Below are 26,940 nucleotides of genomic sequence, written 5' to 3' on the forward strand. Positions count from 1 at the left end.
CAATTAATATATTTCTCTGGTAGGTTGAACCTCTGTAGTACTTTGAATAAATAATTCCATTCTACTATGTCAAAGGCTTTCTCTGCGTCTAAAGCAACCACCACTGTTGGCGTCTTGTTTCCTTGTACTGCATGGATTAAGTTAATGAACTTACAGATATTGTCCGTTGTTCATCTTTTCTTAATAAATCCAGTTTGATCTAGTTTTACTATTTTTGGTACACAGTCGGCCAATCTGTTTGCTAATAGTTTAGCTATTATCTTATAATCTGTGTTAAGTAGAGATATTGGTCTATACGATGCTGGTGTTAGTGGATATTTCCCCATCTTTGGTATTACTATAATTATTGCTGTTTTGCATAAATCTGGCATGTTTTTTGTTTCTTCAATCTGGTTCATTCTTTCAAGGAGAGGAGGAACTAATAAGTCTTTAAATGTTTTATAGAATTCTACTGGGAGTCCATCCTCTCCCGGCGTTTTATTGCTTGGTAGTTTTTTTTAAATATATCCTGTATTTCCTCTATTTCAAATGATTTTATTAATTTATTTTGCTCCTCTTGTGATTTCAGTAGTTCAATTTTAGCTAGAAACTTGTCTATTTTGTCTTCTTTCCCTTCGTTCTCAGTTCGATATAGTTGCTCGTAGAATTCCCTGAAGTTTTCATTGATCTCCGTTGGATTATATGTAATTTGCTTGTCCTTTTTCCTTAATGCCAATACCATTCTTTTAGTTTGTTCTGTCTTAAGCTGCCATGCTAGAATTTTGTGCGTTTTTTTCTCCTAGTTCATAATATTTCTGTTTTGTCTTTATGTTCTTCTCCACCTTATAAGTTTGTAGTGTTTCATATTTTATTTTTTATCTGCCAATTCTCTTTTAGTTGTATCTTCCTTTATTGCTAATTCTTTTTCTATATTTGTTATTTCCCTTTCTAACTGTTTTGTTTCCCGATTGTAGTCCTTCTTCATCTTAGTTACATAACTTATTATTCGCCCTCTGATGAACGCTTTCATTGCATCCCATAGTATAAACTTATCTTTCACTGATTCCGTATCGCGCATCTCTGTTTGGCTCCGTGAGCAATCTTTGTCGTCCTGTGACCCTGCAGGGTTTCCACTGACCTCACTCCTCAGGGAGTGGGCTCTTTTTCCACGGCGGGTCCCTGCTTCTTCGTACAGGTAAAGCTTTCACCTTTCTCTTTCGGCATCTTTCCTTCCCATTGTTTTTGGGTTTTATTTGGTGCCATTTCCTCCACACCTTTATATTTTATTTGTTGTGGTTTGTGTGTCTGGGGCTTTGCTTTTTCTTTACTTTTTTCCTTCTGTTCTGGAGAGGGCTGGTATTCTCCGACCGGTCACCACTCCATCACGTGACTCCTCCTCCACGCTTAATGCATATTGAGGTGAATTTCAACTGCTTCTGTTCCAACAGAATTTTTCTTTACAATCCTATCACTGGGGAAGGTAGTCGGTCACCTTTTGAAACAGAACAACATATTGCCTGGATTTTTTTTTTTTTTTTGCAGTATTTGTTTTTTTTTTAAAAACACCTGCATATTTCATTCGAGCAGGAAATTTTAGTTGAATGTAAGAGCAAGTCAAGTTTTTAATCATATCAGAAGCAGTCAATCCAAAAGTGATGAAGGTGCACAAAAATGGGAAGGTTAAGGAACAGAAGAAAAGCGAACAGGGGTAGGCCAGACAGACCCATAAGCCTGTAAGACCATGACTATCCTATTTTGGGTTCACCGCTATGGTTTAATTGCTTTGAATATATATTCACTGGCTCCAACACTACAGCTGCCATGGGAGACAGAATGCCAAAAATTCATGACTCTCAAAAAAGAAATTGTGCCTCATCTCTGCCTTAGTTGGAAACCCTGTTATTCCATAGCTACACAATGCTGCCTTGTTCTCAGTACTCCTTCTGGGTTCTTGGCATACACTCTATCTTATCCTTTTCAGTATCTCATTTGGTTTGACTCGATCGATATTTTACAAATTGCTCAATCTTTCTTTATATTCCAATCCCTTTGTCCCAGGAAATATGTGGCCAACCTTCTCTGCATTGCCTGCAGTGCAACACTTTCTGAAGACCAAAACTGGGTGAAGCACTCCAGGAGTGGTCTCACTGGTGTCCTCTAGAGTTGTATCAAAGCTTCCCTGCTTTTGTAGTCCATACCTCTTGCAATAAAGACCAATGTTTCTTTAACCTTCCAAATTACTTGTTGTCTCTGCATGTATCATGGAGTTGGACACCCAAATAGTTTTGTTCTCCAAATTTTGAAATCTCAATCTATTTAAATACTTGCTTTTCAATCCATCTTTCCAAAGTGGAATTTATTCAAATTTGTACATTCATACAGAACAAAAACTGAGGTGCTTCATGTTGATGAACTCCAAGGCAGACTTCAACATCAGAGAGACATCAGGGAGTGCTGTGTGATGTGCTTTACAGAAACATGGCTAACTACAGACATTCTGGACACTGTACTGCAGCTCAAGGGCTACACCTTCCATCGTGCTGACCAAACACCAGTGTCTGGAAAAAGCCAGGGGAAGCAGCGTTTATGTCATCATCAATTCAGTATGGTGCACAGACGAGACAGTCATGCCCTAGTCTTGCTCCCCCGACCTGGAACATCTGGCAATTAAGTGTCGCCCATTCTACCTGCCGAGGGAGTTCACCACCATCATCCTGGTCACAGTGTGCATACCACCCCAAGCTAATGGCAGGCTGGCACTGGAGGGATTGAGCACCATGATTAACAGCACATCCTGATGCCTTCCCGATCATTGTCGAGGATTTCAATCAGGCCAACGTGAAGAAGACTCTGGCAAACATCCATCCACATGTCACATTCGAGACCAGGGGAGCCAACACACTCGACTACTGCTACACCACCATGAAGAACACACACCAAGCCATACCATGACCGCACTTCGGCAAGTCTGATCACCTTGCTCTACTTCTACTCCCAGCATACAAGCAGAGACTGAGGACCACAACACCAGAGGTGAAGACAGCATAAGTATGGTCGATGGAGGCTGAGGAGTGTCTGCAGGACTGCTTTGAGTCAGTGGACTGGAACATATTCAAGAACTCATCCATAGACATGAATCAATATGCAACATGTGTCACCGACTTCATCAAGACCTGCGTGGAGTGTGTGCACCCATGCGCACATACTGGGTGTTCCCCAACGAGAAGCCCTTGATGAATCAGAGAATTCACATCCTGCTGAAGACAAGAATAAGGCCGTTTAAGGCCAGGGATCAGGAGCTTTACAAGAAGTCCAGGTACAATCTGCTGAAGGCCAACTCTGAAGCAAAGTGGCAATGCTGGAGGAAGCTATGGAGAGAGATAGATATATACCAGCTATGACAGGGAGTGCAGGCCATTACAGCCTTCAAAGTGAGGGTGAACACTATAAATGGCTATGATGCTTCATTACCCGATGAAATGAATACCTTCTATGCTTGCTTTAAGAAAACAGTGCCTGAAATTCACTTCCAGCTCTCCCACTGTTTCTGCACCCGCACAGACTCCAGTTCAAACCATTGGCAACCTGAGTTCCAGATCCAAATCTCCGATACGATCAGGAGGCTGTCAGCGCCCGAGGCCCTTCTGGATCCCTTCTTGCCCTCAGCACCCTTTCGAATCCCAGATCAGATACCTGGTTTCTAAAAGCCAGTCTCTATCAGTCTGCGTCAGTCCTTCTAACATCTCTTTTGCACTAACAACCAGAGATGTTTGGAACTTCAGGAGGGGCACTAGCTAAAATTAGCACCCAGTGGAGCTCTCTGGACTCAGCAGTGACTTCAAGGATGGAGCAAGGAGTCAAATGTGTAGTGTGCTGCCAAATTCTGTACTGTACTGTTGCTTGCTGGCAGTTAGACAGATTGCTAGATTGCCATCAATGTGTTCTGACCTGTTAATTCTGAGATCATCACTCTGGATTACGAGCTCAAGACTAATGTTAGGGCTGAATCCGTTACTTATTAATGTAATAGTGAGGCATAGCAACTAAAGAAGTTGATACTGCTTCCTGTTGTTAATCTGAATAATAATTAGCCACAACTGCAAAACATAGATGAAATGTTATTCATTTCTTGATGGTTTTTGGGCATTAATTATGCAATGTTTGTTATGTGGGAACATTACTGCAAAATCAGACAGGCTGAAAATCCCAACTGTACAGGAATTTATCTATTTGGATCAACAAGGGAAATCAGGCAAAATTCCTTAAAATGTAATGTTTGGACCTGCTTCCTTGTTTGATTTAGGTCTGTACAGCCAGTCCAGTTGGATGAGTTATTGAACTAGGATAATATTTTCTGGAAACTCAAAACTAAACTGAAAATTCAAAAATTAGCTGCGTTAAGGGCTCTATTTACTTTTTAAAGCATTTTGTTCATTTTTGTAGTGTACTTGTGTGGCCTATTTTCAGGCTAAGTTTTCTAAGAAATAGATAGTACAAAACAAATAAGGTCAAAAGGATGAAAAAGCAAAAAATATACATGATATTAAACACAGTATTATAAGCCTGTTATTTTAGGAAATAGAAATACATTAAAACCCTTGGTATCCGGCACCTTCAGGGATTGGTAGATGCCGGATATACAAATTTTCTGGTTGCTTGAGACACTCTTACAATGCCTATTGAATACACCAGCATTAAGAATAAACAGTTTTAAAGACAAAAGACAGTGCAAAATGTAAATTAATTTGGGGGAAAGAAAATCAATATTGTAGTCGTTAACTATGTAAAGATCACATCAATCAGGTAATTCCTGTAACTTAGAAAATTTAAATTTGAACTCCAGTCACTGGTGCTGTAACAGCATTGTGCAAACCCCTATGCTTTCTGAGCCACCATGATAATTAAAAAAATATATTTTATTTTCAAAGACTCATGCAAATACAAGCAAACAATAAAAAAAACATTTTCTTGTCATGCAATATTATGTACAGAGTCCAGTATGTTTTCACTTCCCTTCCTCTTGTTCCCTCTCCTCAACACAAATACATAAGAAAAACCCTCTCACACCAACGGGGTCCATGACCTTCCTCAAAGTTCAAGAACCCTGGGTGTTAAATAAACCATAAAGGGTAAAGGATAAACAATAAAAATAAAACACGATCATAATTAACTGCCCCCCCCCCCACCCACCCAAGCTTATAGATAAAACAGGGATAAGGAGACACTTTAAGAGAGTGACCCCCAACTGTGAGTGGCCATCCTGGGTGATGCCATCCTATTGAAACAACTCTATTCAAACATCTGCTGTGGCGGGTCGCTCCGTTGGCTGAATGTTTACTCCCATCTTCACCAAAGTTTGTGTTATTTCAGAGGACATTTACTTATACAATTTTAAAGATTAATTTGCATTTTTAGTTTATTCTTATTTATTTTAATTTATTAATTTATTTTCCTTTTTTTTGCCGGTTGCTTGAGGTTGCCGGTTGCATGAATTCTCGATAACATGAGTTTTCTAATTTTGATGTAAAATTTTATTTGATTCTTGAAAATATGAAACTAGGTTGTTAAGCCCCTTAAAGCTTTGAATGAAAATTCTACAAATGGTTTGCATAAAATGAAGCGAATTTTAAATCCAAAATAAATTGGATTGGTATATATTAAAAAAATTGTTGGAATAACTCAGTGAGTCAGGAACAGGAAAGATGTCCAAGAATATAAATATACGAGGGAAGAGTTGGTTCAGAGGAAGCAGGGAATGATAGGCCAAGGGATGAACAGAGGACCTGCAAAGATAGTTGGGAGCACAAGAGAGTGGGCGACTTCCAATTGGAAAATTCAATATTCATACCATTGTGTAGTCAGCTATCCATCTGGAATATAAGGTTTGTTCTACTCATTCGTGTCTAGCTTCGCCATGGCATGGTAGGTGGGAATGAGAAGGGAACCATTCATTGTAGAGGAGGCCACATCGTGAGCTCTGAATGTAATAGAGGAATTGGAGGAAGTCCATCTGAATCTCTGCCTCATCTGCAAGAGTGGTTTTGATCAGCCATTCTTAACTATTTTTTGGCTTGGGCCCCATTTGGGTTTTGCTTAAAATTTCTGGGGCTCCTTCCCTGTGAAGCCATCAAGTTTTAGTTTTATCCTTATTTCGCTCCTACTGACTACATTTAAAAAAAAACATTAAAATATATTTATGTTATGCAAGGAAAAAAGAAAACAGGCTTTCACTTGAATGTGCTCTGGCCCCCAGGGTGGTAAGGGAGGAGATTAAAGGACAAGCTATGCACCTCCTTTAGTTCCATTGGAAAGTGCCACTGGAGTGGGAGGGGTTGGAAGTGATGAACAGACCAGGGAGACATGGTCCTTGCAGGAAAAATACAGGGGGAGAGGGAATGGGGGAAATGCGACTATTGGTGGGAATACATCGGAGGCAGGGTTTTTAGGCCATTACATCCTAAAAAGCAAAGGCGAACACTATAAATGGCTGTGATGCTTCATTACCTGATGAGTTGAACATCTATGCCCACTTTGAGAAGAACTCAACAGTGCCTATGAGAATCCCTGCAAAGGCTGAGGACCCTGTGATATCTGTCCCTGATGCTGACATCAGAACATCATTCAAGAGGGTGAACCCTTGCAAGGCACCAGGCCCTGGCAGGGTACTGAAACCAACCAATCAGCCGAGGTGTTCATGAATGTTTTCAACCTCTCATTGCTGTAGTCGGAGGTGGCCACCTGCTTCAAAATGACAGCAATCATACCCAAGGAGAGCAGAGTGAGCTGCCTCAATGAATATCACCCATTAGCACTCACATCTACTGTAATGAAGTGCTTTGAGTCATTGGCCATGGCCAGAATTAACATATACCTAAGCAAAGGACTGGATCCACTGCAATTCACCCAAGGTCATAATTCCACAGCAGACACCATATCACTGGCTGTCAACTCATCTCTGGATCACCTAGACAACACCAGCTCATACATATGGCTGCCTTCATTGACTACACCTCTGCCTTCAACATTGATATTCCCTTAGTGCTGGTCAACAAGCTCCAATCCCTAGGCCTCTCTGCATCTGGATACTTGACTTCCTGATTGGAAGACCACAGTCAGTTTGAAATTAGAAACAACAATTCGTCCTCACTGAAGATCAACACAGGTGCACCTCAAGGATGCGCGCTTCGCCCATTGCTCTACTCACTCTATACCCATGATTGTGTGGCTAGGCACAATTCAAATGCCATCTACAAATATACTGATGACACCATGGTTGTTGGTAGAATCACAGATGACGAGGAAACATACAGGAGGGAGATGGATCAGCTAGTTGAGTGATGTCACAACAATAACCTTTCACTCAACATTAGCAAAACCAGAAAGAAAATTGTGGACTTCAGGAGGAAATTAGGAGAACATGAAGCAGTCCTTATCAAGGGGTCAGCAGAGGTGAGGGTCAAGAACTTTAATTTCCTGGGTGTCAACATCTCCAAGGATCTGTCTTGGAGCTTCCATGTCTATGCAATTACAAAGAAGGCTCACCAGTGGCTGTGAGGAGTTTGAGGAGATTTGGTGTGTCACCAAAGACTCTTGAAAACCTCTACAGGTGGACCATGCAGTGCATCCTCTCTGGTTGTATCCGTACCTGGTATGGAGATGCCTACGCTCATGACAAGAAAAAAATTCCAGACGATTGTTATCGCGGCCTGCAACATCATAGGCACCAGTGTTCACTCTGTTGAGGACATTTGCAAGAGGCATTGTCTTAAGAAAGCAGCCTATTGCTAAGGTAGTGACAAATGGTCAAACCTCTTAATTATTTAAATTATTGCGTTCAACTTGCCAAGATTGTTCTTTGTCACCAGCTCTATTTGCGTTGGTCATTGAACCATTAGCTCAAGCTATAAGGCAGAATGAGAATATTAGAGGAATAAGAATAGCAGATGATGAATATAAGATTAATTTATTTGCTGATGATGTTTTGATATATTTCACGAATCTGGAATGATCTTTAATTTATTTTAAAGAATGTTTAGAACAATATGGTGTATTGTCAGGATATAAGGGGAATTGGCTCAAAAGTGAAATATTACCAATTTCTGATGCAAATTATGATCAGTGTAGACAAATTACTAAATTTTGTTGGACTGATTGAGTTAAGTATTTGGGTATAATGATTGATGTAAATATTCAATTATTGTATAATTTAAATTATGTACCATTAATGAGAAAGATTAAGGTTGATTTGATTAAGTGGAAGGATTTACCTTTGTCATTAGTAGGTCGAGTAAATTGTATTGAGATGAATGTTTTTCCACAAATTCAGTATCTTTTTCAGTTGATTCCTTGTCTACTTCCGAAATCTTTTTTTCAGGACTTAAATAAAGTAGTGGGAGAATTTTTATGGAAGGGGAAATTAGCTAGAGTACCGATACATAAATTGACTTGGAAATATGCCTTGGGAGGTTTACAATTGCCTCATTTTCAAAATTATTATGAAGCAGCTCAATTAAGATTTATTAATTGCATGTTGGATGTTTCATATCCTCCTATTTGGGCGAGGGTGGAATTGGCTAGTATTTCAGAACCTTACTCATCATTTTATATTTAAGTGGAATTCTGTTTTATTACAGAGATATAATGTACTGATTCTAAAACATATGTTAGAGATTTGGACGAAAAGGAATTTATTGATAGGTATGAAAGGTAAAATATCAGTTCAGGCTCCAATATATCAAAATTAATTGAATCCTTTTTCGTTGAATAATAGATTTCTAAAAGAATGGCAGATTAAAGGAATAAAGTTGTCACAGGATTGTTTTGAAGGTGGTAAATTTTTATCATTTAATCAACTTAGAGAGAAATTTGTGTATTATCAAATTAGAGCATTAGGGAAAGATAATTTTGGAAGAGAAATGAAAATTCCTAAGTTAACAAAATTTGAGTTTTTGATTTCTCATCCATTAAATAACAGTTTTATTTCTGAGATATATGTATTGTTGGAAGACACTATGGATAAAATAAATTTAGATAAATCTAGGATTAAATGGGAAAATGAATTAATTTGCGATATTAATCAGGCTGATGGGGAGACTATGTGTTTTGATGGAGTGACTTAATTGCTTGATGTAAGATATAGTATGGTTAATTATAATTTTTTGCATCAGTTGTATCTGACCCCTGAGAAATTGAAAAAAATATAGAATTAGTAATTCAGAAGCACCAAAATGTTTGGCCTGGAAGCCAGCCTGAAGAAAGCTGAGGTCCTACATCAGCCAGCTCCCCACTATGACTACCAGCCCCCCCCCCCCCCCATCGGGCACACAAAACTCAAAACGATCAACCAGTTTACCTATCTCGGCTGCACCATTTAATCGGATGCAAGGATCGACAATGAGATAGACAACAGACTCGCCAAGGCAAATAGCGCCTTTGGAAGACTACACAAGAGTCTGGAAAAACAACCAACTGAAAAACCTCTCAAAGATTAGCGTATACAGAGCCGCTGTCATACCCACACTCCTGTTCGGCTCCGAATCATGGATCCTCTACCGGCATCACCTACAGCTCCTAGAACGCTTCCACCAGCATTGTCTCCGCTCCATCATCAACATTCATTGGAGCGACTTTATCCCTAACATCGAAGAACTCGAGATGACAGAGGCCAACAGCATCGAGTCCACGCTGCTGAAGATCCAACTGCGCTGGGTAGGTCACGTCTCCAGAATGGAGGACCATCGCCTTCCCAAGATCGTGTTGTATGGCGAGCTCTCCACTGGCCACCGTGACAGAGGTGCACCAAAGAAGAGGTACAAGGACTGCCTAAAGAAATCTCTTGGTGCCTGCCACATTGACCACCGCCAGTGGACTGATATCGCCTCAAACCGTGCATCTTGGCGCCTCACAGTTCGGCGGGCAGCAACCTCCTTTGAAGAAGACCGCAGAGCCCACCTCACTGACAAAAGACAAAGGAGGAAAAACCCAACACCCAACCCCAACCAACCAATTTTCCCCTGCAACCGCTGCAACCGTGTCTGCCTGTCCCGCATCGGACTTGTCAGCCACAAATGAGCCTGCAGCTGACGTGGACATTTACACCTCCATAAATCTTCATTAGCGAAGCCAAGCCAAAGATGTGTAGGAACATTTTTACACTCAGTCTGGCTTTGTGATAAGGTTCATCCATTTTAGCAAAAAATTAGGGAATTTCTTCAAAAATTGTTTAAGATCAAATTTTTACTAGATTCAAAATTTTTTTGTTGGGTTGTGTTGTCCTATGTGATTTGGGGTTGTACAAGTTTCAGACAGCTTTTCTTCTTGCATTGGCTGTAGCACGTAAATGTGTCACAACTTCATGGAAAGTTGAGGTAAATGTAATTCGTTGGCATAATGAGTTGAGGTCTTGTATTTATATGGAGAAAATAACAATTTGCATGATAATTATGACTTTTATTAAGATGTGGTCACCATATTTGAAATGTATGAGTTTAGCAATATTTTAAATTGTTGTACGTGTTTCTTTTATGATGTTTTTTGTATGCTTCCCTTGCGGGATTTGCTGAGGGTGGGTGGAGGGGGGTGGGTTAGTTGTAGGTTTTCATTTTTATATTATGGACTTTTTATAAGTTTTTCTTGAAAAAATTTAAAGTTTAAAAAAGAAAGCAGCCTCCATCCTCAAGGACCTTATTCACTCTGCTACCATTGGGGAAAAGGTAATGGAGCCTTAAGATGAGCACTCAATGGCACAAGAATAGCTTCTTCCCTACTGCCATCAGATTTCTGAATGAACAATGAACCATAGACACTGCCCTACTTTATCTTTTTCTTGCACTATTTTTATTTATTTTGTAAGGTAGTTATCACAAGATATAGGAGCAGAAGTTGGCCCATTGGCCATGGAGTTTGCTCTGCCATTGTAATCATGAGCTGATCCATCCTCCCACTCAGCCGCACCCAACAGCCTTTTCCCTGTAATCCCTGATGCCCTGACTAATCAAATACCTGACAATATCTGCCTTAAATACACCCAATGACCTCACTTCCACAGCCACCTATGGCAGCAAGTTCCACACTCACAACCCTTAGACTTCAGAAATGTTTCCGCATCTCTGTTTTAAATTGATGCCATTTAATCCTGAAATTATGCCCTCTTGTTCTAGAATGCCCTACTAGGGTACCATCCTTGACACATCTACTCTGTCCAGGCCTTTCAGTATTCAAAATGCCTCTGAGTTCTTCCCTCAGCCTTCTGTACTCCAACAAGTACAGTCCAAGAGTCGACAAGCGTCTTGGATATCCATTCCTGATATCATTCAAAAAAATCTTCTCTGGACCCTCTCCAATGCCAGCTCATCTTTTTTCAAATAAACTGTACACAGTACTCCAAGTGAAGTCTTACCAGTGCTTTATAGAATCTCAACATTACACCCCTGCTCTTGTATGCTATTCCTCTAGAAATGAATGCAAGGTTTTTGTTGTGGCACCACTCAATGAGTTGATCTTCCTCATGTTTTTTTCCTCATTGCTGTCTGTCATTCTTCACCACTGACTCAACCTTGAGGTTAACCATTAGGGTATCCTGCATGAAAACTCCCAAGTCCCTTTGCACCTTGGAATTTTGAATTTTCTCCCCAGCTAAATAACAGTTTGCCCATCTATTTCTTCTACCAAAGTGTATGAGTGTACACTTTCCAGCATTGTATTTCAGTTGACACCTCTTTGCCCATACTCCTAATCTATCCAAGTCTCTCCACAGCCTTTCTGTATCCTCAGCACCACCTCCCCAACCACTTATTTTGGTATCATCTGCAAGTTTGGACACAAAGCCATCTTCCGTAATCCAAATAATTTAAATACAATGTGAAAAGAAGGGTTCCCCCAACACTGAACCCTGCGGAACACCACTGGTAACCAGTAGCTAACCAGAATAGGATCCCTTTATTCCTACTCTGTTTCCTGCTGATCAGCCTATGCTCTATCCATGCGAGCATCATTCCTGTAATTCCATGGGCTCTCATCTTGTTTAGCAGCCTTATCTGTGGCACATTGTTGAAAGTCCAAATACACAACATCTACTGCATCTCCCCTGTCTACCTTACTTTTCATCTCTTCAAAAAAAATCATAATTGGTTTGTCAGGACTTTCCTTTAAGGAAACCATGCTAACTTGGGCCTATCTTTTCATGCACCTCCCAATATTCCTTTATCTTATCCTTGACAATCAACTGTAACAGCTTCTCAGCCACTGACGTCATTATAATAGGTCTATAATTTCCTTTTTGCTGCCTTTTTGTGACCTTTCAATCCACCAGAACCATGCTAGACTCCAGTGATTCCCGAAAGATTATTATCAATGCCTCCACAATCTCTACAGCTACCTCCTTCAGAACATGATGGTGCATTGCATCCAGTCCAAGAGACTTTATCTACCCTTTGACCATTTAGCTTCCCAAGTACCTTCTCTCTTGTGATATTGACTGCTCTCACTTTTCTTCCAAGAGAGTGATGAGAGTCAGGAATTCTATTAATGTCTTCCACAGTATCCTCTTTGATGTTATTTGCTAACATCCTTTCATAATTCATCTTTTCCTTCCTTATCACTTTCTTAACTGTCTTCAAGTTTTCAAAAGTTTCTCAGTCCTCTATCTTCCCACTTATTTGTGGTTCCTTGTCTGCCCTCTCTTGCACTTTTACTTTTGCTTTAACTTCCCTCGTCGGCCACAATTGTCTTACCTTTTCCATTCACAACTTTCTTTCTTTTTGGTATGTGCCTGTCCTGCAATTTTCTAATTTCTCTCAGAAACTCCAGCCATTGCTGATCTGTTCCCCTTCCCCATTAGTATACTTTTCCAATGGACCTTGGCCAGTTCCTCTTTCATGTGACTGTAATTCCCTTTACTCCACTGAAATACTGACACATCGGAATCTGGTCTCTCCTTTTCAAATTTCAAAGTGAACGCAATCATATAGTGATCATTGCCTTTTTTTTTTTTTATAAAGAGTTTCTTTACCTTAAGGTCTTTATTACCTCTGGCTTATTAAAAACCATCCAATCCAGAACAGCTAATCCCCTGGTGGGCTCATCAACAAGCTATCCTGTAGACATTCCACGAACTCTCTCTCCTGCTGAGGTCCCATACTGACTTAATTTTCCAATCTATTTTCAAGTTAAAATCCCCCATAATTATCATGACACTGTCCTTCTAATATGCTTTATCTATCTCCAGTTGTATTTTGTAATCTGCATCCCAGCTGCTGTTTGGGGACCTGTATATAACTGCCATTAGTGTCGTTTTACCATTCCTTAATTCAACTCATAAGAACTCTACCTCTTCTGATCCTATGTGCCTTCTTTCCAATGATTTAATATTATTGCTTACCAGCAGAGCCACGCCGCCCCCTCTACCTTCTCGCATGTGTATCCTTGGACATTTAGCTCCCCATAGCATCAGTCCTTTAGCCACGACTCAAGTAATGGCCACAGCAAGATCCTTCACCTTGTTTCTAATGCTGCATGCATTTAAATATAATACCTTTAGACCAAATTTTGAATGTACTGTGTCTCTGTCATCCCTCTGGCTATTATTTTGTCTCGTCACCTGCCTGTCATCCTTGCTGCACACTATCTTCACTTTACTGCTGTTTCCCCCTTCCCCAGCTTTACCACTCTCTTTCCCACCCCCCCCGCCAAATTAACTTAAACCTCCCGAACAGCTGTATTTAACCTTTCCGCCAGGATATTGGTCCACTTTGGGTTCAGGTGTAACCCATCCTTTTTATTTAGGTCATACCTTCCCCAAAAGAGATCCCAATGATCCAAGAGTCTGAAGCCCTGTCTCCTGTAACAGTTTCTCAGCCATGCATTTATCTGCCTGATCTTGCTACTTTAGCCTTCACTGGCATGTGACACAGGCAGTATCCAAAGATTATCATCATGTGGGTTCTGTTTCTCAGCTTCCTCCCTTATCTTACCTATGTTATTAGTACCAACATGTACCAAGACTTTTACAGCATGATTACAGGCCATTGGGCCCATGAGCCCATGCTGCCCAATTTACACCCAATTAACCTACAACCCCCAGTACATTTTGTATGGGAGGAAACCGGAACCCTTTGGGGAAAACCCACACAGACATGGGAAGAAAATACAAATTCCTTTAAGACAGCATGTGTTTTGAACCACGGTCCTGATCACTGGCCTGTAACGGCATTGTGCTAACTGCTACACCAACTGTGCCACCCAAATTCTTCTGGCTGCTCACCTTCTCCCCTCAGGATCTTCTGGGCCCAATTTGAGACACCCTGTACCCTGGCACCAGTGAGGCAACACACCATCTGGGTGTCTTTATCAGGCTCACAGAATCTCTTGTCTATTCTCTTCACAATGGAATTTCCTATCTCTATTGCATTCCTCTTTGCCCTCTCCACTACAAAGCTATTTTCTTGGCACTTTTCTTGGAGCTGTCTGAGGGCAAAGACCATGTCAGTAGTTCCTCTGTTTGCGCGAAAGCTGCACTGTGATTCTGGGAGAATATTCTCGGCGACACTAGGTATTATTCTATTTAGGAGAATCCTAGCGAAGATTTTGCCTGCAATGGAGAGCAGCGTGATTCCCCTGTAGTTTGAGCAGTCTGATTTCTCGCCTTTGTTTTTGTACAGGGTGATGATGATGGCATCACGAAGGTCCTGAGGCAGTTTTCCTTGGTCCCAACAAAGCTTGAAAAACTCATGCAGTTTGACATGCAGAGTTTTGCCACCAGCCTTCCAGACCTCTGGGGGGGATTCCATCCATACCTGCTGCTTTGCCACTTTTCAGTTGTTCAATTGCCTTGTATGTCTCATCCTGGGTGAGGACCACCATAGGGAAAGGGGTTCTGGCACCATCAGGTCATCCTCCCCAATACTTCCAGGTGAGCAAGTCATCTTGCAGATAGTTCAACAGATCAGTCTGGAAAAGGCACATAAGAGAATTAAAAAATAAATTCTCCAGCCTTTCATCAAAATCTCTTGCTTTCCCTGAATTTACTCACTTTATACAAAATCTATTTAAACCATCTGTTATGCACATCTCTGTGAACCCAAATTATACATATTTGTTCATCCATGAGATATGGGTGGTGTTAGTGGGTCCTGCATCTATCGTGCATTTCTGGTTGGCGTTTGGGAATTGTGAGCCCTTGTATGAAGGATTCTTGCTGTTCAGAAGGATGCGACTATTGACTCAGCAATAATGAAGGATTGGTGATTGGTTTCACATCAGAAATGTATGCTAACCAGAGGAAAACTTGCTTGAAGTTCCCATTGTTGTTGCTGCTAGAGAAGCCTTGAGAGTTGGCGCTGTGTGATTTAACATTAATTACACAGGAACTGAAAGTACGATTAGTTGACAAGGCATGGAGGACTTTCCAAGCAATAAATTTTTATCCCAGAATTGAAGTAGAAAAATTAACAATCTCAGGAAATGCCTATTTACCTGCATGGAAATACTAAAGCACCCCTTGCCCTGCCTACATGGCTCAATAATGTAACCTGCGGCGTCAGCAGAGGCAGCCTGACAGGCCCTGCTCTGTTGGCAGATTTGGCAAAGTCTGATGCCCTAAATCTTGCCTTAGTTTAATGTAATTTTAACTTTAATATACATGGAGACATAGTATGGCAAGAGCCCCTTCCAGCCCATGCTATCTATAAGCAAATGTCAATTAATTCCCCTACCATTTCTCCACCCTCCATCCAATGCATCATCCTCCACAATTTCAACCATCTGGAATCATCTTCAACCATCATATGCATCTTCCACTCTCCTCCCCTCTCTGCTTTCCACAGGGACTGCTCCCTCCATGACTCCCTCGTCCACTCATCCCTTTCCATCATTTGGCCTCTTGGCACCCATTCCTGCGACCACAGGAAATGCTACAGATGCACCCATAACACCTCCCTCATCACCATTCAGGGATTCAAGCAGTCCTTTCAAGTGAAGCAATATTTCACTTGTGAATCTGCAGGGGATATAATTTGATGCGCCCTTTGTGGTTTCTTCTACGTCAGAGAGACTGGATGCAGACAATGAGATCACTTCGTTGAGCACCTTTGCTTAGTCTGACATAATAGTGAGGATCTCCCAGTAGTAACCCATTTCAATTTCATGCCTCATTCTCACGCCGAATTGTTGGACCTAGTTTCATGCACTGCCAGACTGAAACAAATTTCCTCAGATTGGAAGAACAGAATTTTATATTCTGTCTGGCCACCTTACTACCAGATGGCAGTAATATCGACTTCTCCAGTTTCCATTAGTAACCATCCAGTTTCCATTAGTAACCACCCCCAACCACCATTGCCATATTACTAAGTTTCTCTGTCTCTCTTTCTCTCTCCCTCTCTCTGTTGCTCTCCCCCCTACCCTTCAGTGCTGCCTTCACAGAGTAACATCCTTCACCCCCACCCCTTCAATTCTCACCTGTGCTCCTATCCATGTCCAATTGTCACCTTTTGCCTGTTGACCTGCTCCTCCTTCCCTGGCCTTATTCAGGTGCCAGATTCCTTTTTGCTCGTACCTTGATGAAGGGCTCAGGACCGAAAATGAATTTGCTGAGGAGTTGGATTGCTAAAGACATGGCAACTGTAAGTTGTGATCTTACTTCCATATCCCTGTAAAGATCATTCCTCTCCAAATTATTCCAGCATCCAATGGCAGAGTAAATTAATAAAATTAATTGACAATTCATGGGGTACCAGGTATTGTATCAGACGTACTGTTTAAGAAAGCAGTTCTGTCATGCCCTATCATGGTCATGTCTTATACAGTCATTCAAGAGCCCATTAGTGCCTCTGAAGTGTCCAATCATTTTATGGCAGGTATTCTCGTCATCATCTGCAATTCTTGTGCGGGATTCCAGCATCGTGTGTGTCTGTCTCTCATACTCTGTTTCAAGACCTGACAAGATTTCAGAATCTCTCATTTTGTACACCCACAGATCTTTTGTGTATAAAGGTTTTGGTTCAGAGGTATAAATTAGTCATGGGAATGTGGCAAGGAACCCTGTTCATATTTCTTACAGTTCCATTATCTGCAAAATAAAGTCATTGACAAATTTTTGTCAGAGTATCAGCATTCATCTGTGAGTGCATTCTCAGAGGGAAAGAGATGTACCAATTGTAGTCATTTGCATTTCCTCTGTATCTCTGTGTTGCGCTATTTATGGCAGGACAGCTTTCAGCTCCTTCCTCTCACGTGCATTTTCTATGATCTTCTACATGGGGTGAAAGAGAAGTCATATAGATAACTGAAAATTACCTCTTCAATAGATGCAAGGTGCTCTCAGGCAAGTGCATCACATTACAGATGGATTGAAGTGGTGGCAGCAATAGACAGGTGGGTGAGGATGTACAGTACATGGAAACTGATAGCTGCAATATGAGGATAAATAATCATGTAATTGAGTAAACTCGGCAAGACAAGCTTATAGCAAAGAATAAAAATACAGGCAATTCTGAAAGCACTCAGTGGATTAGGCAGCATTTTGGAGAGAGAGAGCTAGCATTAAAATTTCAGGTTAATGATGTACTTTAGAAGAGGAAAAGGTGAATCAAGGTATAGTGGACGTGCGTGGTATTGAAGGATACGGCACAGTGCTTTTGCTGCTTGCCTCCTCTGTCACCCAGAACCAAGCCACCCAGATGATAGTCATCGGGTTATTCCTTCAATTGAACGAGAGAAAATCATCCTCCTACTCCTGAATGTGGCCTGTAATCAGCAATAAATAGAAGGAAGCATTGTTCAGTCCAAATGCTGGCCATGGAATAATGTTAAACTCCTCCAAATTCTTTTTAAATAATTGGCTTGGAATTGGGTCACATGGGTACACACCTTCCTGTGCAACATGGAAACAAAAATGTTGAAAGGCAAAATAAAGAATTACAGTAAAACCCCTGGTATTTGGCACCTATGGGGATTGGTAGATTCCAGATAAGAGTATTTTCCGGTTGCTTGAGGCTTACAAATGCCATACTAATACATGTACATTAAGAATAAACAGTTTAAGATACAAAAGGCAAAAATATCTATACTGTGCTTACACTGAACAAACTTGTGTGAATATATAATCTTAAAGCATTTTACTTTATTTTCAGTCACATTCTTTGAAAATATTTAACAGATGCTGAATCTGCAGTTCTTCCCCCCCCCCTACATGGAGCTGTCTGAAAGATAAACAATAACAGTATAGATAATTAACACCCCCACCTTGCCCAAGTTTATACTAAGGGATAAGGAGACACTTTAAGGGAGTCACCCCATCGGCAAGTGGCATCAATCAGCTCTTCATCCTGGGTGACACCATTTTATTCAAACACAACTTTATTCAAACTGCTGCTGCGAGCAAAGCACAACCAAGGCACCCCACTGACTGAATATTTGCTCCCATCTTCACCAAAGGTTTTATGTGTTACTTCAGAAAACATTTACTTTTATACAAAAGCTTTACAAAAGCTTTTGACAAAGTTCCCCACAGGAGGTTAGGAAAAAAGGTGGAGGCATTAGGTATAAATGGATTCAGCAATGGTTGGATGGGAGGTGTCAGAGAGTAGTGGTAGAAAATTGTTTGTCCAATTAGAAGCCAGTGACTAGTGGAGTTCCTCAGGGATCGGTCCTCGGTCCACTATTGTTTGTTATATATATTAACGATCTGGATAAGCAAGTTTGCGGATGATACAAAGATTGGTGGTGTTGTGGACAGTGAGGAAGATTACCGTAGATTAAAAGGTGATTTAGGAAGGCTGGAGGTGTGGGCTGAGAAATGGCTGATGGAATTTAATACAGTTAAGTGAGAGGTGTTGCATTTTGGAAAGGCAAATCTAAATAGGTCATATGCATTAAATGGTAGGCTATTGAGATGTGCAGAGCAACAAAGGGATTTAGGAGTTGTGGTAAATAGTACCCTCAAGGCTGATACTCAGGTAGATGGTGTGGTGAAGAAGGCATTTGGAATGTTGGCCTTCATAAATCGGAGTATTGAATTCAAGAGTAGGGAGGTTATGATGAAATTGTACAAGGCATTGGTGAGGCCAAATTTGGAGTACTGTGTACAGTTTTGGTCACCAAATTATAGGAAAGATGTAAACAAAATAGAGAGAGTGCAGAGAATGTTGACAGGATTTCAAGATTTGAGTTACAGGGAAAGGTTGTGCAGACTGGGGCTTTTTTCTTTGGAGCGTAGAAGATTGAGCGGGGACTTGATAGAGGTGTTTAAGATTTTAAAAGGGACAGAGTAAACGTGGATAGGCTTTTTCAATTAAGAGTGGGGGAGATTCAAACTAGAGGGCATGGTTCAAGATTGAAGGGGGAAAATTATAAGGGGAACATGCGGGGAAACTGACCGGGTGCTGGTCAGTGGGACTAGGAGGGTGGGGATTTGTTATGGCATGGACTAGTATGGCCAAACTGACCTGTTCTGTGCTGTAAGTGGTTATATGGTTATATGGTTACAATTTCAAACTTGCGTATTTTTACCTATTAGTTTATTTTATTTAATTTTTCAAATGTGTGGTTTTTTTTCAGTTATTTTTGCCGGTTGCTTTATTTCTGGATATTAGTGGTTTTACTGTATTCAAACAATCTGAAATGAGAAATTTATGTTTTGTGCTCTCTATTAATGTCTTTGCCACCTCCCAGCCAACCATTCGTGCATTAACATTGGGCCAGTGGATCTGTTTTTTTGCAGCTGATCTGTCATGTTAACAATCTCATCAGTATTGTAACTCTAACCAGTATTGAAAGTATTGCTTTTAATTTTCCTATTTTTGCATAAAGACGAATTAGAGTTTTAATCTTTGGCAATAGCTGAAATTTGCTGAAATTTGATTAATTTTATTTCTGGATTGTGCTTGCATTTAAACTACCATTCCATTGCAAATAAGCTCCAGGGATTCTGAATCAACGTTCTGCCAATTTTGAATTGAATCTCATGATATCAGCATTTTTAAATTTTTTTTTAGCAGAGGTTTTTCTTTTCACAGTTGTGCATGGAGTTGTTGATTGTTTCTGGGAGATGGTTCCTGATGCTTAATATGGCTCTAATATCATACTCGTGATTATTCTTTATAAGTGTGTCTTGATAGTAACTCATGTGAATGATGAGGAGACTCAGATAGATTGGGATGCATTTCAGACTTTTGTGTACATCAGTGAGCTGGAGGGCTCTTTTTCTGTTCAGAAAATCCAGTATTATTCTTAGTATGTCATTTGTTAATATGAACAACAATGAAGACAGATTTTGGAATTCCACAATGTAAGAAAAGTAAACTGATTCAACAGGGAGACCAGGAGACCATTCAACTCAATATTTAGCTATGTTGCCATTAAGAGTCCTTATTTTACTATATGAATTGGAGATCAATCTGATGGGAATGTCAGGGTTCAATATTTCAAAAGATTAAATTGTAGAATTTTTCCCCCCAGTATATTAAGGATATTGCAGCGGGTGCACAGCGCAGTATTGCGAACCGCCACTGTCAGTTCACAGACTTATCTGACACATAGCGGGCTAGCAGTGCTGGGCGCCAAAGTACAGTGAGTGGATCAGATGAAGCCCCTGTCTAAAGAGGCAGGCGCTAACGATTCATAGCTTTAACCTGCTGGTCCATAGGACCAGCAGCTGTTCACAAACGAGCTCATTAATAGGCAGGGAATAAAAGGTCTGTGTATGTCTGCAATAAAACCAGTCTTGAGTTGACTACCTTTGGTGTGTTTGCTTTTATTTAGTAGCATCTACTGTAGTAGCTGCTACAAATTGGTGACCCCGATGTTAAGATTCAACGAATTTGAATCATTATGAAAAAGGAGGACATTTCAACAGCAACAACTGCTGGCGCCGCCATGACAGTTAATGCAGTTGGGCTTCATTTGCCTCCTTTCTGGACACATCGGCCTTGAATTTGGTTTCTTCAATCTGAAACCCAGTTTCGTCTTCGGGGTATAACGGCAGAAGCCACAAAATTTTGGCATGTCGTGAGTACATTGGACATGGCCACAGTCTCGCTAGAAAGCTAATTTATTGCTCATCCTCTGGCAGAAGACCAGTACACCTGGTTCCGCCAGTTTCTTCTTGACACAATGAAACTAACTAGGCATGATTGTGGCATGCATCTTTTGAACATGGAAGGCCTAGATGACAAGAATCTATCTGACCTGATGAATGAGATGCTGGCATTCCCATTGTCTGCTTTTCGAAACCTTATTTCTGTCAAAACTTCCAGCTTACGGTGCCATACCCATTGGTAACATGGATTTCTGCCATCCCCATGACGTGGCTTGAGAGGCTGACCGGCTCTATCGTACCAGAGTCTGCCCGAATACATCCAGTTTTTGCAGCAGAAGCATCTTCCGCATCCTACCAGCCTCCTGTATCTGCAGTCCAATCCCAGAAAGAGGAACGTGCTGATGTACATCGAGAGTGGTGTTTTTACCATCACCGCTGGGGAAAAAATGCCTCAAGAACAGCCCATGGTGTCTCATTACATAGACACATCAGGCCCACCGGTCCATGCCAGGGCTTGTCGTCTGGCGCCTGATAAATTGCAGCAAGCAATGGCAGAATTTAAAGCAATGGAAGAATTGGGTATCATCCGACACTCAAACAGCCCTTGAGCCTCAGCTTTGCATATGATACCCAAGAAGACAGGTGGATGGAGACCCTGCGGCGACTACCCTAGGCTTTTCTGATGTCACTACACCTGACAGATACCCAATTCCACACATACAGGATTTCACCACCCATCTGCATCATTGCCGCATATTTTCAGAGATTGATTTGGTTAAGGGATATCATCAGATACTGATTCATGAAAATGATATTTCCAAAACAGCAATTATTACGCTGTTTGGTCTTTTTGAATTCCTCAGAATGCCATTTGGCTTAAAGAATGCCAAGCAAACTTTTCAGCGGCTTATGGACACTCTAGGCAGAGATTTGGAAATGCGTATATTTACTTGGACGACATCTTTGTAGCAAGTCAAAATGAGCAAGATAACCCCCCTGCATTTGCGCCACCTTTTCCAATGGCTCCAAGACTTTGGTCTGACAATTAATCTTGACAAATGTCAATTTGGCAAGTCAACTATAGAATTCTTAGGGCATAAAATTACAGCAGACAGCATATCTCCGTTATCAGGCAAGGTAGACGACATCCGTACATTCTCCAGACCTGTCACCGTCAAAGGGCTACAGAAATTTTTGGGAATGATAAATTTTTAATCACAGATTTATTCCCGGAATTGCTGACATCCTGTGACCCCTGTTTGACATAATCTCTGCTCCAAACAAAAACATTACCTGGACCGCAGAGGCAGAGGCCGCATTTATGTCCGCCAAAGAGGCATTAGCCAAAACAACAATGCTTGCGCATCCAAATCCTGAAGCTGCTTCGACATTTAGCACAGATGCCTCGGGAACTGCTGTGGGTGCAGTTCTGGAACAATAAGTCAATGGCCATTATCAGCCCCTTGCCTTCTTTAGTCATCATCTAAGACCAGCGGAAATGAAGTACAGCGCCTTTGATCGAGAACTATTAGCACTTTATCTGGCTATAAGGCACTTTCATTATATCTTGGAAGGTCAACATTTCACCATATTCACAGACCATAAACCGCTCATTTTTGCCTTTAGCAAAGTCGCAGATCCTTGGTTGACAAGACAACAATGACATTTGTCCTACATTTCAGAGTTTACTATGGACATGCGATATATTTCGGGAAAGGATAATCTGGTCGCAGATGTGCACTCTAGATCAAATGTGTGCCGTATTCAAGGTGGAGTCAATATTGCTGAACTGGCTGTGGCACAATCCACAGATCCAGATATACAGGCATACAGTACAGCTATTACTTTGTGATGTATCATTGGACTATCCTCGACCATTGGTCCCATTATCTTGGAGACGGCGTCTTTTTGATGACATTCACAATCTATCACACCCATCCATCAGGACTTCAGTCAAAATAATGTCAAACAAGTACATATTGCATGGGCTGGAAAAAAAGTCGTGCAAAGGGCACAAACGTGTATATCCTGCCAATCTGCGAAAATTCAACACCACACCAAGGCACCCCTGCAGCCTTTTCCGACAATACACAAAAGATTTGAGCATGTGCATGTGGATTTGGTTGGACCATTACCAGTATCACAGGACACGAGGTATATTCTCACGGTAGTAGACCGCTTCACATGCCAGTCCATTACCAGTCAGTGATACTGAGGCATGTGTTAGAGTGTTCATCTTAAATTGGATTGCTATATTTGGAATGCCTATGCACATAACTTGGGTGTTATGGGCTTCCTTGGCTCATTTTTGTGGTACACAGTTGCACCACCCTATTGAGTACCATCCACAGTCCAATGGCCTGGTGGAACATTTCCATTGACAACTTAAATCTTCACTGAAGGCCTGACTCACCAGCCCCAACTGGGTTGATGAGCTACCTTGGGTTCTACTAGGAGTACGAACAGCTCCAAAAGAAGATCTGTCTGCACTGTCTGCAGAATTGATGTATGGTTCGGCCCTTATGGTTCCAGGAGATATTCACTTCACAATCAATTCAGACATGGACGTCCTGCAACAACTCCGCAAGGGTATTGTTAACAGCAAATCATCCTCCACCAACTGGCATGGCAAACCTAGGCAACAAGTATCCCAGTCACTATTAAACATTGAACTTGTATTCATACAAAGACAGGTTCCAGGGCCACTGTTACTAAAACCATATGAAGGACCATTTTGTGTGATTAAGAGAGATGGAGTGGTATATACATTAGACATCTGAGGGCATCCACAGCTATTCAGCGTGGACAGACTTAAACCCGCCCATACAGACCCTACTTCACCAGTTCAGTGCCCTCAACCCAGGTGACGTGGACATCTGCCTAAGCCAAGTGTATCTAGCATTTTAAGTTACGGTGACAATTCTGGGGGGGATGATGTAGCGGGCACACAGCGCGGTATTACAAACCCCCACCGTCAGTTCACAAACTTACCTGATACATCGTGGGCTAGCAGTGCTGGGCGCCAAAGGACAGCTAGTGGATCAGATGAAGCCCCTGCCTAAAGAGGCAGGGTGTTAATGGCTCATAGCTTTAACCTGCTGGTCCATAGGACCAGCAGCTGTTCACTAATGAGCTCATTAACAGGCAGGGAATAAAAGGTATGTCTGCAATAAACCAGTCTTGAGTTGACTACCTTTGTGTGTTTGCCTTTATTTAGTAGCATCTACTGTAGTAGCCTCTATAATATGACTCTGGATTTGCTACAATAAGCTTGCCAAAAAAAAAGTGGAAATTTGACTTCCAAAAGTGTATTGTAGGGACAGAAGCCCATCATAGACCTGGGAATCAGTCCAAAGTTGGGCTTTATGCCTTATTGATATGAATCCAACAAGTTTTGGCAGCAACTAAAATTGTCCAAGGTGATACCTCATCTGACTTGGGGCCTTCCTTTATGGTGTTATTTTCTAAGAAATGGTTAGGGGTTGAATTATTTGGCTTGCAATAAAACCTGAGATCAATGTCCTCAAGTGGACACTGACAGTAATATTATTTGTGGAGATGCTCTGGTAGATTTCAAGGTAGAAATGACCTGGTAAGTTTTAATGATCTAATAATACATTTAATGTCCCCCTGTTGCTATTATTATTGCTGACTTTACTTTAGTTCCACCTGATCAGGATCAAAAGAAGTTGATGAAAGTTTTTGTCCAAATTTGCCAAACACTGATTTAAAAAGTGAAAAAATGTTGAATTAAACAAAAATCAAAACATCATGACTTTTTGGTGATACATTCCCAAATTACTTCAAAATAGTGAATTTCTTTCATCTGGCATGTGGCAGTCTTTCAGATCTTGTAACATGAGAGAATTCAACATTTTTTATGACTGACCAGTAGTTGCCAGAACAAGGAGGAAAGGACTGTACGATTTTACACCGTACAATAATGGTTCAGAATTGACATTGTATTTTGAACAGAGTTGTATTTACATAAAGATTTTGTTTTGGAAGTTGAATGTTTGGATTGAAGACTTTTGGTTTGTTCATAATTCAGCAAGCTGGTGCTAACAGTTGAATAAAAGGACTATTTGCAGTTTGAAGTCTTTAAAGCGGTCATGGGAGAATATTTTGAGCAATAATCAGTAAATTTACGCCAAGAACTAACCACAGTATTTTCTTCTATCTTCATGCAGGGCAGGAATACAATTTCCTAAAGATGGAACCTGGTGAAGTGAACTCCCTTGGGGAAGCATATGACTTTGACAGTATTATGCATTATGCTAGGAACACCTTCTCAAGGTTGGAGTCTAACGTTGGGTCTCTTTGACTTCTAACATCAGTCAGCTAGTAGAGTACAGTACAAACCTCCGATTAATACTGGTTTGAGGCTATATTGTTTATATTGGGCAGCTGCATAACTATTATTTTTCTGATCCTTGCAAGTTTGAAATTATATTAAACTACATAAACCTAAAGTTTTTTTATTACATTTTAAACATTACAAAAGAAATGCCATAATTTAAAAAAAAAAATAATATGTGACTTATCATCAGGGGTCAGACGTAAATCACAAAATTCTGTAGACACCGTGGTTGAAGTAAAAACACAAAATGCTGAAGAAACTCAGCAGGGGTTCAGACATAAATCACAAAATTCTGTAGACACCGTGGTTGAGGTAAAAACACAAAATGCTGGAGAAACTTAGCAGGTCAAACAGTGTCCTTTATGTAGCAAAGGTAAAAATACATAACCGACATTTCGGGTTTGTGCCCTTCATCAAAGTATGAGAAAATGCCAGCAAGCCTTTGAGCAAAAGGGTAGTGGGTGGGGGGGGGGGGGCGAAAGGGGGTGGCAAGGCAGGAGATGCTAGGTGGAGGAAAGAGAGGGGAGAGCTGCAAAGCTGGCATTTTCTCATACTTTGATGAGGGGCTCAAGCGAATCGACATTTATGTAGCCTTTGCTACATAAAGGACTTTGTTTGACCTGCTGAACTTCTCCACCATTCTGTTTTTATATCAGGTGTTAGACAAAACAATTCAGTCAAAGAACCATTTCCATGATAAATCTGAAAGGTCGTGAATGGATGAAATGGAAGTGGAAGAGTTACGTGCACTTACAAACAAATCCATGGTCCTGATATAGCCATAGAGTTGGAGAGTTGAAACAGGCCCTTCGGCTCAACTTTCCCACTCTGACCAAAATATCCCACCCACACTAGTCTCACCTGCCTGTGTTTAGCCCATATCCCTCTAAACATAAGTATCCATCCAAATTTTTCTTAAATATTGCTATAATACCTCTCAATTACCTCCTCTGGCAGCCTATTCCATATATTCACCATCCTCCGTGTCAGGAAAAAAAAAGTTACCTGTCAAGTTCCAAATAAATCTCTCTTCTCATCTTATGCCCCGTGTTTACTGATTTCCCTTACTCTGTGCATTCTCCCAATCTATTCCTCTCCTGTTTTTGTACAGCTCTGTAGATCACTTCTAAACCTCACGTGCTACAGGGAATAAAGCCCTGGCCTGTTCAACGTCTCCCTATAAACTTAGTTTCTCCCCACCACCACCACCCCCCCCACCCCCGAATTCTGACAACATCCTTGTTACCTTCTTCGTACCTTCTCCAATTTGACATCATCTTTCCTGTAGAATGATGATATGTGCTCGTTCACATGAATTCCTACAGATAGATCTGGTAATGCTGCATTTTCCCAAGTTCAGGATGGTGAAATGCACTTTGTAATGTCGTTCAATGTCTCAGTCGTACAGCATGGAAGACACTTTTGCCTCAGATATCTATGCCAACCTGAGCTAGACCTATTTGCTTACATTTATTCTACTTATTTCTAAGCCTTCCTATCCATGAATCCAAGCCTGGGAACTTAACATCCCGGGGTATATGATATTTAGGAGGGATCGGCAAGAAAG

At 41.0% G+C, this 26,940-nt stretch overlaps 1 protein-coding gene across 1 annotated transcript in view; it reads left to right on the forward strand.

Annotated features, from left to right (window-relative positions):
* Positions 1–26,940, forward strand: part of tll1 (tolloid-like 1) — a 379,792-nt gene that overhangs the window by 175,702 nt on the left and 177,150 nt on the right. Inside the window, exon 8 of the mRNA XM_069926140.1 lies at positions 25,204–25,309. Coding sequence (XP_069782241.1) covers positions 25,204–25,309 — 106 coding nt within the window. The remainder of the gene's footprint in view (positions 1–25,203; positions 25,310–26,940) is intronic.

This window comes from Narcine bancroftii, chromosome 3, assembly GCF_036971445.1.
Source record: "Narcine bancroftii isolate sNarBan1 chromosome 3, sNarBan1.hap1, whole genome shotgun sequence".
NCBI lineage: Eukaryota > Metazoa > Chordata > Chondrichthyes > Torpediniformes > Narcinidae > Narcine > Narcine bancroftii.